Here is a 14,008-nt window from a genome sequence, read left to right on the forward strand (position 1 = left end):
ATAGTGTGAACACGACTTAGGTCATATTCATTCTACGATGACATATGGACTTTAAAGTCCGATATGACTTATGACATTTATATCCTACGATGCCATGTGGTCTTTAAAGTCCGCATAGTGTAAACACGACTTAAGTCATATTCATCCTACGACGACATGTGGACTTTAAAATCTGCACAAATCCTAGTTTGTAAAGACTCCAGGAGGTCAACTGTTGATAATGCTATCTTGAAAGAGCTCATTCTGTACCAAATTGACCCAATCATGAATCCAAATCAATTTCGATCGAATCCAATTTGATTTGGCTCATTAAATCAACCCAATTGCAATCTAATTGCAATCAATTCCACTTAATTCTTCTTCCATTAACTCACTAACACTTAGTGGGTTAATTCAATCATCAATCACATTGATAATTGACATGAATTGTGATTCCAAATCATAATTATGATAGTCTGACTAATTAAATCCTCTATGTGTGTGATTCCGTAGGTTCTATTCTGACTGGTAGTGAGACATATTGAGATCTCTATCTTAATATCACTGAAATTTTTTTCAGTGGACTGAAACAATTTCAGTTCTACTCTCAGGGTTTACTGATCACTAAATGAATGCCTTTGAGTCTCACAATCCACTAGTGACACCTAGCAGTATGTGATGGCAATCTAGCAGAATGGAATGTCTGAACCTCTCGGTGCAGTTAGCGTATGATATAGTCCCTCTATCATGGATCCCTACGTGACGGATGTTATGGATATCTCGTCAAACGCCATCGTCCATCATATGTCAAATTTATTCGACTTCCTGTTTGAGATATGGAAAACTTCTTTTCCAAAATACCTGGCCATAAATTTATTGAACTCAGTCTCATAAATCACATAGGATCACTCCTAATCTACCAAGATCGATAGATCCCATCTAGATGCAACCCTATTTCAAAATGAACCTACTGCAACCAATCCGCATTATAAGGATCCGAATGGCTAGAGCCCAAGTTCACATGCTCGTTAAACTACAGCAACCTCACAGTGAATAGCTGAGGCATTGCAGATCAAAGGACCAGTCATACAACTACAGCATAAGTAGTCACTGACGAGTGGATAGACATCCATGTGACTACTTTTTTTGATCATGCTCAGTACCTTGTTCTTAACAAGTACTCACACAATCACTTCAGTGTCTCTTCACCGTAGACTTGAGACTCGCCCATGTGACTAAGTGATCTATGCACTAATCTCATCGGATTAATCACTATCCCTCGTGATGGATCCATCGATCATAAGCATTTAGAAATTAATACCTAATAACACATGCCTCAAATTCTCAACTCCTTGAGAATATGTATCATCATCTTTTAATATCTTGGACGATTCATGGACACATAAAAACATGAATGAAAAATAAATTGCCCAATCTTATTTATTAATAAGTGTCAAATTACAAATTTATGCCCCATATTACAAATATGCGTCAGCCACATTAGTTTCTAGGGCATACTTCTAACAGGGCGTACTTGTAGAATCCTGCAAATGGTGGTGCTCTTTCTTGTCTCCCCGTTTACGCCGCAGGGCATCCCGAGCCGAGCTCGTGGAATGACTTTGTAGATGCCCCCCACTCAGATTAGGAGCGTACTCGTAGAATCCTGCGGATGGAGGTGCTCTTCCTTGGCTCCCCGTTGACGCTATAGGGCATCCCAAGCCGAGCTTGAGGGATGACTTTGTAAATGGAACCTGCAGTTGCATGGCCCTCGGCCTCTCGCTAAGTCCTGCAGAGCGCCCCAAGGCGAGCTCAAGGGGCGACTTTATAGATAGAACCTATAGTTACGAGGCCCTCAGGCTCTTGCTAAGTCCTGCAGGGCGCCCCGAGGCGAGCTCAAGGGGCGACTTTATAGATAGAACCTGCATTTGCAAGGCCCTCGGGCTTTTGCTAAGTCCTGCAAGATGCCCTGAGGTGAGCTCAAAAGGCGACTTTATAGATAGAACCTGCAGTTGCGAGGCTCTCGGGCTCTCGCTAAGTCGTGCAGGGCGCTCTGAAGCAAGCTCAAGGGACGACTTTATAGATAGAATCTACATTTGCAAGGCCCTCGGACTCTCGCTAAGTCCTGTAGGGCGCCCCGAGGCGAGCTTAATGGATGATTTTATAGATAGAACCTAATAGTTGCGAGGCCCTCGGGCTCTCGCTAAGTCCTGCAGGACGCCCTGAGGCGAGCTCAATGGGCAATTTTATAGATAGAACCTAGAGTTGCGAGGCCCTCGGACTCTCGCTAAGTCCTGCAAGGCACCCTGAGGCGAGCTCAGAGGGCGACTTTATAGATAGAACCTACAGTTGCAAGGCCCTCAGACTTTTGCTAGGTCCTGCAGGACGCCCCGAGGTGAGCTCAAGGGACGACATTATAGAGAGAACCTGTAGTTGCAAGGCCCTCGGGCTCTCGCTAGGTCCTGCAGGACGCCCCGAGGCGAGCTTAAGGGACGACTTTATAGATAGAACCTGTATTTGCGAGGCCCCGAGGCGAACTCAAGGGGCGACTCTATAGATTTATCAGCATATAACTCGTGCCGCCAGGGCATCCAAAGTGCGTCGAGCCCACTAGGGCATTTCAGAGATGCCTTGGAAAAGTCTGGAAGGATAACTTCATTAATTTACACAGTCTGGAAAAAGAAAGCGCTAACCTAGAGAGGCTAAGGTCCTTTCTTGGAGAAGTAATTTACATCTCGAGTCGCCAGTCCCGGGCCGATGAGAGTGCGGTCTCTTCCCGACCCCTTGGAGCCAGTGTGGTGTTAACGCATAGGATGCGCAGATGGGGCATTGATGGTGTCCACGCTGGGACGACTATCGTCGGGCCCATCAGATGGCTTCAAAGTCTGTCCGTCGAGCTCTACCCTGTCGGTCGGTCCACCGACGAACCGGCTTAGTAGGCCTTGGTGGATGATCACTCAATCTAATCATGGAGCTGGTAATAATCCTCCATGTCGTGATCGTGGTCCCTATGGAAGTGGTAGTATTTATCCAAACGCTTCTGTGACTTGGACGGTCGCATCTTCGGCGGAGATCGGAGGTAGTCGCAACCCTCAATTTCTATGAGGATCTCGGTCCGGAAGGACATGAGAGGAGTATACTCCTTAAAACTTCGAAGGAAGACATGCCTTTCGGACCTTCGAGAGGACCTGCTCCTCGATCGATAGCGCTCCTCGCAGAGTTCCGCGGCCCGATCCCGAAGCATCTAGATTTGCCGCCCCGCTTCCTCGACTTTTCTGTTGAGTTCGACGATTGATGAAGCTCCAGCCGGATGAAGGGTTTGAATAACCACGGAAAGAGCTTAGATTTGCTGAGCGAGCAGATAAAACTGCTTTAGCTAGATCTGAGAAATTTGGTCTGCTGGTACATGCGGTGCAGGGAATGGACTTTGGAGGGAGCAGTCGGGAGTTGGTTTCGGGCTGCTCGATGCGTTTGAGGCTCCCTGGCTCATTATCCTCATGGTCACGACTCAGGCCCTTCCTTTAGCGCCAGAAATGTTGTGGTTCAAATTTGGCCCGAAGGTGACCACGCCAGTGGAGTCGAGGGAGCCACCGATGGTTGGAGAAAGAAGATGGGGGCCACCTCCTGCGCGGCGGCGACGACGGACCTGCACAAAGCCTCATCGGTGTTTCCGATGAAGACCCTCCGACGATCAAGTTAGAATAGGGTAAATTTGATCCAGCCAAAAAAGTCCCTTAGAAGTTACCTGACCGGGCTATTTATAGCCCCGATGGAGAGGTTCAGGTGGCAGAGGTACTGTCTGCCCTTATCCTTTGAGAGGGCGTGGCTCTGAGCCGAATGGCGTGCAACTAAGGCTGGTCAGCAGCATGTGGTGCTGTCCGTTCTCGAGAACGGTAAGGTGTTGACAGTCGTCGCAGGGTATAGCCGGAGTAGTCATGGTGCTATTGAAGGCCAGCTATCGAAACATGGCACGGTAGCGTTGTAATGTACGGCCACATAGGAGGGCGTGGGTGCACACATGGGTGCAGTTGTTGGCAAGGCCGAACCCGTTGAGAGGTCGCATCATGCGTTTGGCGAGGTCGGCTAGACGAGTGTTGAGGGTAGCTCGGTTCTCCGAATTCTGAGGTATGCTCGGTGGAGCGTCCCGAGCTCAAGGGTCGGGGCGTATTACTGAAGCGGTCGCCCCAATCTTGGTCGGGGCGAGTCAGCGAATATTGGAGGTCGATGCAGCTTTTGGCAGAGTCCGGGGCCGGGATGATTCTGAGCTGGACCGAGGATTCAACCGGTCGGTGTTGGCGTTTATTGGGCCAAAACTGGGCAGCCCTTTTAGCTCAGAGCTGGATGATCCATTTCGCCCCCCATCACTAATGAGTTAGGATGGTCTCTACTTGGGCCTACTTGAGCCATATGTACTCAATTTCGGCCTCTTGATTATTCTAATCGGAACAATTTGTCAAATATGCCAATCTAAAATTGTTTGGGAATATTAGACATAATATGAATACTTGCCGATCAAAAATTGCTTGGCTTGCCTTTCTGCCCCTGCATGACAAAAAATATTAATCATCTTCTCGTTCATTGTCGAATGCTTGCTTGCCGATTCAAAGCACAACTGACTTTATAAAAGCAATAAATCTTCATCAAGAAGGCACTTTAAGCTTTAGACAAACATGGAGGATAAGGGTTATAAAAGGTGTTATGCACCTGTGTTTTCCACTTTTGATGTACTTTTGTTAACCAAAACTGCAAGTTTGGGGGTAGGATGTTAATATCCTTTAGACACGGTTTATGAGGTTATGTATGGTGTTTTAAGATTACCATTGCTTGCAAATAGTTATAAATAACTGATTCAATCGGAGAGAAAGAAGATTTTTTTCAACCCATTCAACTCGAATCTCTCAAAAAAAAATTAGAAGAAGGTGGAAGGAATTGCGAAAGTAGATTCAAGTCCTTTTTTCTTTCATTGATCATCCACACCCTAAAACTGAGATGTATAGCTCCTATTTATAATACTAGCGAGGATCATCCTTTTCACAATTGGAATTAGATTCCTCTACTATTTCAAATGGGACCAAGTATCCTACAATAAATATGACTAATAGAAAAATTCTCGAAAAAGTTAAAATTTAAAAGTATTTAAAAAAAAGCTAAAATTTTTGAGGATGTACATCTCAACTTTTACATCAACTTTGCTTTTTGTCACTCCACTTAATTTTTCTCGGATAGAGAGCTACGTCGGTAAAAGTTTTACCCAAAAAGAAATCTTTCGGTTTGATTGGTTCATTTTGGGGCCGATGGAATTTCAACCCGATTCAACATATAATTATAGATCTCAAAAAGCTATCCAATTTCAAAAAAAAAATAGTCTCAATCGGGCATCGTATGATATAACCTTCGAAAGTTTGACCTACGACTCGGCTTCCTAATATGATGGATCTCGCTCCCAAACCCTATACATACCTGCTCGTAATGGTCAAAGTGGTACATATCGAGTCTGAGAATCCTCCTGGATCAATATTTATTATCAAATAAAAAAGTTGTAAATGTTGCAAACAAGGCTATGCTTGAGTAGCGGCAAACGACTTCTAGAGGAAGAAGCTTTCAATTTCGAATCTTGGGAGGGTTTTCCAACGACAGAAAGGGCCTTGCACTCTATTTTGGGAAGCACTCCAGCTTCCAACTTTTCAAATTAAATTGGATTAAACCTAACCTATATTGATTAACATTTATAGAGTGATTTAAACATTTATGTCTGAAAAAATCCTTCATATCTGGGCTTTCAAAAATGTACCTGATGGAGGTTATTGTATGTAGACTAATATCAGCAACGCTAGATTTCTTGTTTACGAATAATACATGTTTAGGTAAATCCTAATAATCATGTCTATGACCTGTTCAGCAAATTTGAAAAGTGGATCTTATGTCCAAAATTCAATGGTGGCAAGAACTCCCAATGCTGCTCAAAATTTAACAGAAGATTTCTTCTTTTAAACTGTGTAATGTAATTATTTGGAACAATACGACCATGTAAAACTTTAACTACTCTAGTCAAAGTCATCAGACAATTTCAGTAATAATAAAACTTAGACATATCCGTTCCCTATAGCTCTAGCATCTGGGCATATACAACTTTTATGTAAATAGATTCTCTTTGATGGGGGGGGGGGGGGGGGGGGGGACGGATCGTCCAGCCCATAACAAAAGGGCCACCCAATTTTAGCCCAACAGACACCAACACCGACGAAGACGTGTCCTCGATTCGGCCCAGAATCAGCCCGACCTCGGACACCGCGAAAGCTCCTTCAACTTCGGATATTCGCCGATGCGCCCCGGCTAAGTTCGGGGCGCCTTCTTGTTCGTTGACGTGCCCCGGCCAAGTTCGAGGCGCTCTTCTTATTCGCCGACGCGCCCCGGCCAAGTTCGGGGCGCCCTCCTTATTCGCCGACGCGCCCCTAACCGAGCTCGAGGTGCCCTTTCCAATTGCGCGCCTCGACTGAGCTCGGGACACCCTCTCCAATAAACGCTCCGACCCCTGAGCTCGAGGCACTTCGCCAGGCACACTTCAGCACCTGTCAAGCTGACCTCGCCAAATGCATGATGTGACCTCTCAACGAGTTCGGCCTTATTGATGGCCGCACCCATGTGTGTGCCCACGCCCTCCTACGTAGCCGTACATCATGGCGCCACTACGCCACGCTTTGTTAGCTGGCCCACAGCAGTCCAAGGACAGCGCCATGCTACTCCAACCATACCTTGCTACGACTGTCAACGCCTTACCATTTCCAAGAACGGACTCCACCGCGCGCCACAAGCAAGCTTTGGCTGCGCGCCACTCCCTCTCATGATGGGAACGGGCCATACCTCCGTTACTTGAGTACCCCTACCGGGACTATAAAAACCTCCGACAGGTAATATTAGGGGGGATTTTTGGCTGGACCTTCTAAGCTCCATTCTAACTTGATTGTCGGAGGGCTTTTACCAGAAACATCGGTGAGGCTTTGTGCAAGTACACCATCGGCCGTGAGAGGTGGTCCCCTTTTGTCTTCCTTCACACTCCGGTAGCTCCCCCGACTCTTCCGACGTGGTCACCCTCGGGCCAGATTTGAACCACAACACTCTTAGTGTTATGCAGGGCGTAATGTCCAATAGTGCAAAGGTTTTCTTCCCCATTATGACATGCACATGAAAGAAACTTCATGTTTCAGTCAGTTATATGTACAAATATACTTACATCAATAAACGAAGTTGTTTTTAAAATAAAAAGAGTAAAATTAATGTAGTGATAAGATAATCACAATTAGAGAGCAACATTATGAAATTGTATATCAGATTTTATTGCATAGAATTGTAATCCACAAAATAGTAACCCTCTAAGAAACATTTACTCAGGCCTGTTATCGAGAAAGTGATGTTGTTTTAGTGGTGTGTCGGCACAAAGATGTTTTAAGTAATTTGAAAAGTTTGGGTGCCTAAAGATTCCTTATCCTTAATCACCTATTATGGTTTGTTGGCCTTTCTCCTCTAGGTTTCTTTGGTTATATCATTTATCACCTCTAACTTCATCATATGATACTTACTAAAAGCATTGGCTGCATAAAAATTTGCATAATAAGTGATGTTTTATTTAATTTTTCAGTTGAATTGTGTTACACAGAGAATTCTTTGTTACATGTGGGTTAAAAGTATATGCTTTTTCAGCATAAAATCAACCATTGAGAGATACAAGAAGGCATGTGCTGATACTTCAAATTCAGGTTCTCTTGTAGAGGTTAATTCTCAAGTAAGCAAAATTTTTCCCCTTCTGATCTTATTTTTATCAATTCTTCTGCACCGTTATATGTTAACCGCTTTGCATCATAGAATTGGTAGGTGAGTTTGCCCATCTTCTGCATCAAGAAACAGCATTATCATTGGTAGACATTAATGTTTATAATTCTCTATTTTTTTCATCTTCAAATCTCTTCGTCAAATATCTTCAATTATATATCAAAATAACATGTTCATATCTATTTCTCTTTGATGGATTTGTCATCTTAGATAAGATTATTGGAATTGAACCAACAAACTTATCATATACGTATTTAATTTTCGATGTTTTTAAGAATAAATTATAGACAAAGTATGAGATGGCCTTGGTGGTTCACAAAGATTATAAGCAATGTTGTAACTATAACTTACGACTGATAAGAGTCCAGTTACGTTGGCTGATTTTTCACTCGGCAATTAGAACGCACTACTTTGTAGATTCTAGTTGATGTTTTGTTTGTGAGCAATGTGATATACTATATGACCTTATGGTTGCAAATATCCTTGATAACCATTCAATTAAGGTTCATATAAAACTTGTATTGAAAGTTGTGTATAAGGTGCATAGATGCCTATATTTTGGTGGAGGCATTATAAGGATCATAGTTTGTAAGAATACGGAAAGCTTGGTCCCTTCTGCAAATAGTCGAAGCCTTAACAAAAAAACCAAAGTGTAAAATAAGATTATATTTCAATGATTCTTTGTGACACATCACTTCACAAATAATTGCTTTCATGGGGTATTAACAGTCTAGTATGATGAACCTTAACTAAGGTAGATGGGAATGAGGGCTAGGGAGTTAAAATTTAGGATAAATTGGGCAAAGATAGGCATGATCTAAGGTTTTGGTTAAAATTGAAAGGTGAGGATGAGGTAGGTGGGGGAATCCTTGTTTCTTAGGCAGGAAGAGCTTACCAGGTCTAATAGAAAAAACTAGGGGGGTGCCTGTGCATGCCTACAGCCTGTTATGGATGTATCAACATCACGAAATGCATACTAGAGAACATAAAAATATTGGTATCATTGGTGAGATAAAATTTATGAGGGAAAAAAAAATTGAGGTCATGGCCTTGTAAAAAAAAAAGATGGTAGGACAAGGTTAAAATTTCAGTTTGCAGACAGCCTTGTTCTGATCTTGTATTTACTGCTAAACTGCAATGGCTGATGACAAGCATGCTTTATTAAAAGAAAATGTAAGATATGAAGGATGATGTAGAACTCTTCAGATATTGGTTATGTTATTGACCAACAAAAAAGAAATTCTACTGAACTAACAAACAATAGAAAAAAGAAAAGAAATTCTACTGAAAGGTGTCATAATATCCATGAGATTATATATATTGTTCACACAAAGTTAACAAGCTGAATTCCTAGTTCCCTACCCGGGCCAGCAGCAGTCTGAAATCCATCGATCTCAACAAAAAATCTTGTTATTATGTTGTGATTGACAAAAATATCCATTTATGGCTTCATAATTTGGTTCTTGTTTTCTTATTATTCAATTACCCCTATTGGATTTTTCTTTTAATCCTTAGACTATGAAGGACATGCCACCACGGTTTGAATCCAGGATCTCCCTGCAGTGCAAACATTAGGAGAGCGGTGCCAACCGATGGATCCAAGTCTTGTTGGCTGAGATGTGGCATTATAAATGCAAGAAATGCAACTATCTCTGGGCAGTCATCAACAGTATATTTGTGTTAGCTGTTGGAATCTATACCCCTTGTTTTTGTTTGGCATTAGGAGGTTCCTTGCAGCTTAACATCATATGGATGGCAAGTTCGATGATTTTCTTGCATTGCATCAAGCTCTTTAATTGAAGTTTGTGCTTTTAAGAAGCTAATAGTCCTTGTATCATCGAAGAAGATAGTAGATAGCTAGAGATAAATTAATGATGTAAATCAATGAATTGCAACATTGGAAATCAATAGCAGTTCACCCACATGCCTAGTTTTAAAATAAAGAGAAATGTCAACATTCAAGTTGGAAAATTTAGAGACGAACTAAGCAGAATACTGATTCCTAATTCTCTCCTACTTTCATCTCAGAATACTGACTAATAATTCAGGTAAATATTTCCTTTATACTATATAGTCCCAGAAGAAACTAAACAAGGCATGGCTAGAGGTTTGCATGTCTACTATTTCTTATGATTTCTAGTTGCACTTCATTACAAGTACGCAAGAAAGAGAAATGAGTACATAAACACTAGCAATCCTTCTTCTTGAACAATGACCAACTTTTATATAAAAAAAATGAAATGACTTTTAAGGTTCATCTGACTTTCTGTCCTTGGCAATGTGAATGCAGCAATATTATCAGCAAGAATCAGCAAAACTGCGCCACCAGATCCAGATATTACAAAATGCAAATCGGTAAGCACATTATCTTATAACCAATTTGAGTTATATATAAGTGGGAAAAAAACTCCCCTGTTTTCTAAAGTGGAAGAAGAAAATCTCTGTCTAAACTAACGAGTGAATAAAAATAAGGTTGTTTCTAAGCAGTCGAGATGATATGGCACACGACTGCTAATTGTACACTAATTTTTCTAGGCACTTAATGGGTGATTCTCTGGGTTCTTTGACCGTGAAGGAGCTTAAGCAACTTGAAAATCGACTTGAAAGAGGCATCACAAGGATCAGATCGAAGAAGGTATTCTACATAAGATATGTTGGACCTTTCCATTCAGAAAGTATAAAGAGTATCTATAAGGAATCCATCTAAGCAACCAAAGCATGCATAATGATGCTATTAAACTATCAGTCAATTTGTTTGTGCATCGGTCGCGCAATTCTTTGAGTTATTCTGCAATCAGAAAACATTAAATTTGTTTAGAAAGATTACATGTGTATTTATGTCTTCTCATATATTGGTCCTAACTGATCTTGTTGAATCTTACCAGCATGAGCTGTTGTTTGCAGAAATTGAGTACATGCAAAAGAGGGTAAAACTCTATACTCATCACTTCCCCATAAAAGATGGCTGTTTTCTTTTGTTTTCAGCTGTTCCCTCCTGAGTAATTTTCTTCTTTTGTTACTTCAGGAAGTGGAGCTTCAAAATGATAATATGTATCTTAGAGCTAAGGTAAGAGCAAAGGGAAGCCTTTTCTAAACGGAATGAACACAAGATTTTACATTAGCATTTGCTTTATCTTATCTAAATAAAAGAAGGGTTTAAACAAGCCTGAGATAAATGAACATTTATCTTTTTTCTTTTACATGCATGATATTCAATGCAATACTTCACTTTTATGTTTGAATCAATACTGACAGACAATGGCACATGAATTTGACTTCTTCTAATCAATTAACATAACACTTCGGTATGGCCTCAACCGCACAGCCAAAAAAAACAATAAAAGAAAACAGCTGAAAGTGTAAAAGTTATGAATGAGATAGCAGAGGATTTCATACTTTTTCTCTGAATGAACTTGAGTTCTTCCAGCCATTAGCTGTTGCTTCACCAAACGCGGTGATCAATGTTCATGCTAGATGGTCAAGCACCCAAGGCATCATCCTATCTTGACTGGTGCAAGAACTGACTTCACTACTTTCCGGTCTTCAGCATGAAGTCATTATTGAAATATTGGAGCCTTAAGGAAAGTGTATGTTTTCTTCAGATAGTTCCAAGGATCCACAGAAATTTTTTCTTTTCCAGTTTTCAGATCATGGAGAGTGTTCTAAGTAGAAGGCATAAGTAAGTAGAAGGCATAAGTAGTAATAAGTGATCTTCTATAGCCCTCAAATCTAACTATTTTGCTGTTTTATGAGCAAAAGCTAAAGTGAAGCCCTCTGAATCTTGTTAAGAGCATTAAACTCCAAGCATTGTTCACACTCCAAAAATTTAGCCCTTTTTCTAATCCTCTAATCTCTTCAGATTGCAGAGAATGAGCGAGCACAGCAACTAAGCATCATGCAAGCAGGACCTGAGTTCGATGCTCTTCCGGCATTTGATTCTAGGAACTACTACCATGTCAATATGTTGGAGGCAGAGCCCCACTACTCACACCAACAAGATCAGACAGCCCTTCATCTTGGGTATGAAGCAAAAGCTGATCCAGCAGCATAAAAAAATACTAAACTGTGTTCCTGGCTAATGATGCTGTGTGTTTTGATCATATGATCGTCACTTAAGACTACCTATGGAGGGGTATCAGAACAGTCTTTTGGTAAACTGTCTTTGATGAAATCATATTTCATGACTTTCATCGCATGAGTTGATTGAATTACCATTATCAACCATATTAAATGCATCTTCTTGCCAAGCCACTGAGCCTTGGCAATGGCAAGAGGGTGTCCGTAAGGCAAGAGGGTGTCCATGGAGAGTATGCCCAGGACTGCGTCCGCGAAATGCACAGACTGAAGGGCAAAAGTCCCAGCACGTCAGATGAGCAATATAAGACACCCCAAGAAGTAGATAGAAATTGCATTGCCCTGAAGATGAATGGGAAAAAAAAAAAAATCCAAACAGTAAAGGAACAAGCAGAGATAGAAAACAATCTTGTTCTGCAATTTAATAATTAGAGTACACACACAGTCATCTCTCAAAAGATATCTGCATAATACGCAATGAATCTATAGACATAAACTTCGAAGTAAGAAAACAGATACATGGATATGAATACATGGGCATGTTCTTCACGAAAGATGACCAAACAGGGGATCCAAACGATAAAAGCTTCAATGTGACAAATGAAAAATATGGAAAACTAAATATATGGAACAAGAAACTGTCATCAGCATATGAATCTGTTTTGTATGAATGACGGATTGCTTTATGAATCCACCTTCCTGTAACGAAGAGAATGCAACCAAGGTGTCCAAGCCACCAAACAAATGACTGTTTGACTTGTGGAAAAACTTTTGGTAGTATCAAGATTGCCCATATTGGCGCATTAATATCACTGATTCAGGAAAAATAGCAGAATCAAACATATATTTATGGTCCGAAGGTGCCAAGTTACTGAGTTGGTAAATCTCTGTGTCTGTGCTAGAGACATAGGTCCAAACCCTGGCTTCACTAGGGTTTCAGGGGTTAGTCGTATCTGGTGGAGAGTTTAACCCCCTGTCGGCCTTCTTCTACCCTACACCCTACCCCACAGACACACACACAAAAATGATCATGTAAATTAATAGTGACAACAAAAAACTGTTAAGTTATCCTGAGTGACAAACAAAGGAAAGTTACTATGCATTTTGTTCGCAAGCAGTAAAAACTAAGAGCAGATTGGTGGAAAGCTTATTAGCTATAAATATGGATATAGCTCTCACAAATTTTTAGCATTAGTAACAGTCCAGTTACAAAAAATATGAGTGGAGTTTTTTTTCTGTTGTTGGTCAGTCATTAAAAAAAGGGCTCAAACTACAAAATTACAAATTGAAGTCAACTGAAAATGAATGAACATACATAACTTCAACGAAGCTTGAATCAGGACACATCATCTGCTTCTATCTTCACCAGTAATACTTGCAAGAACAGGTTCTGTCCCTGAAATTGTCGAACTGGTTCCAATCGGCCCAACAATTATCTCCCTCTGAAGTAACTTAGCTATAAATTTCATTGTTTCATGGCAATCGCTATACACTCTAAGGTTGTTCACCACTCAAATCGGGTTCTTTCCCCTTGTAGTCATAAGCCCGAAAGCAATTGCAATATTCTCAGTGTGATACAAAACCACATTCTCCTTCTCCTCATCCTCTATTTCGTAAAGTGCAGAATCTGCACTAGGCTGATACCCAGACTTCCTCAATTCCATTTCAAGCTCAACCAGAAAAGCATTTATCTGTTCAAACTGCAGGTACAAGGTATCACCAACCACAAACTCATGAACATGTTATTCACCTAGATAGAACTACATCCATGTACTTTTCGCACACCTCTTTCAATCATAATCTGCCTAACATCTCTCCACATGATCCCAGTGCTTTGACGATGCATATAAATTTGACAGAAATACATAATTAGCACCATCATTAGGATCTAACTCTAGTAGATAAGCACAAGCAGACAACAAGCTCAACATGGTGGTCACAGCAGGCCTCTTCTTCTCTACTTGCATCATCAAAACCACCATACTGAACTCCCTATGATGAAGTAGCCTGAGATCATCATATGCCACATCACCGACTTCTTCGCCAACCCCATCCTATCGAACAACTTGCATTCCATCTCCAGCTGCCCCAACTGGATGCCCGTGAAATATTCACATGCAGCACAAATATC

General features: G+C 41.3%; 1 protein-coding gene across 2 annotated transcripts in view; it reads left to right on the plus strand.

The window, feature by feature from the left end:
• The window catches only part of LOC103701620 (agamous-like MADS-box protein AGL11), a 39,598-nt gene extending 27,600 nt beyond the window's left edge, over positions 1-11,998 (plus strand). For both annotated transcript variants that reach the window (XM_008783756.3, XM_008783757.3), the window contains exons 3-8: positions 7,675-7,756; positions 10,094-10,158; positions 10,339-10,438; positions 10,689-10,730; positions 10,829-10,870; positions 11,663-11,998. In XM_008783756.3, the coding sequence (XP_008781978.1) occupies positions 7,675-7,756; positions 10,094-10,158; positions 10,339-10,438; positions 10,689-10,730; positions 10,829-10,870; positions 11,663-11,854 (523 nt within the window). In that variant the 3' untranslated portion in view covers positions 11,855-11,998. The remainder of the gene's footprint in view (positions 1-7,674; positions 7,757-10,093; positions 10,159-10,338; positions 10,439-10,688; positions 10,731-10,828; positions 10,871-11,662) is intronic.
• The last annotated feature ends 2,010 nt before the right edge of the window (positions 11,999-14,008 follow it).

This window comes from Phoenix dactylifera, unplaced genomic scaffold, assembly GCF_009389715.1.
Source record: "Phoenix dactylifera cultivar Barhee BC4 unplaced genomic scaffold, palm_55x_up_171113_PBpolish2nd_filt_p 000605F, whole genome shotgun sequence".
Classification (NCBI taxonomy): Eukaryota; Viridiplantae; Streptophyta; class Magnoliopsida; order Arecales; family Arecaceae; genus Phoenix; species Phoenix dactylifera.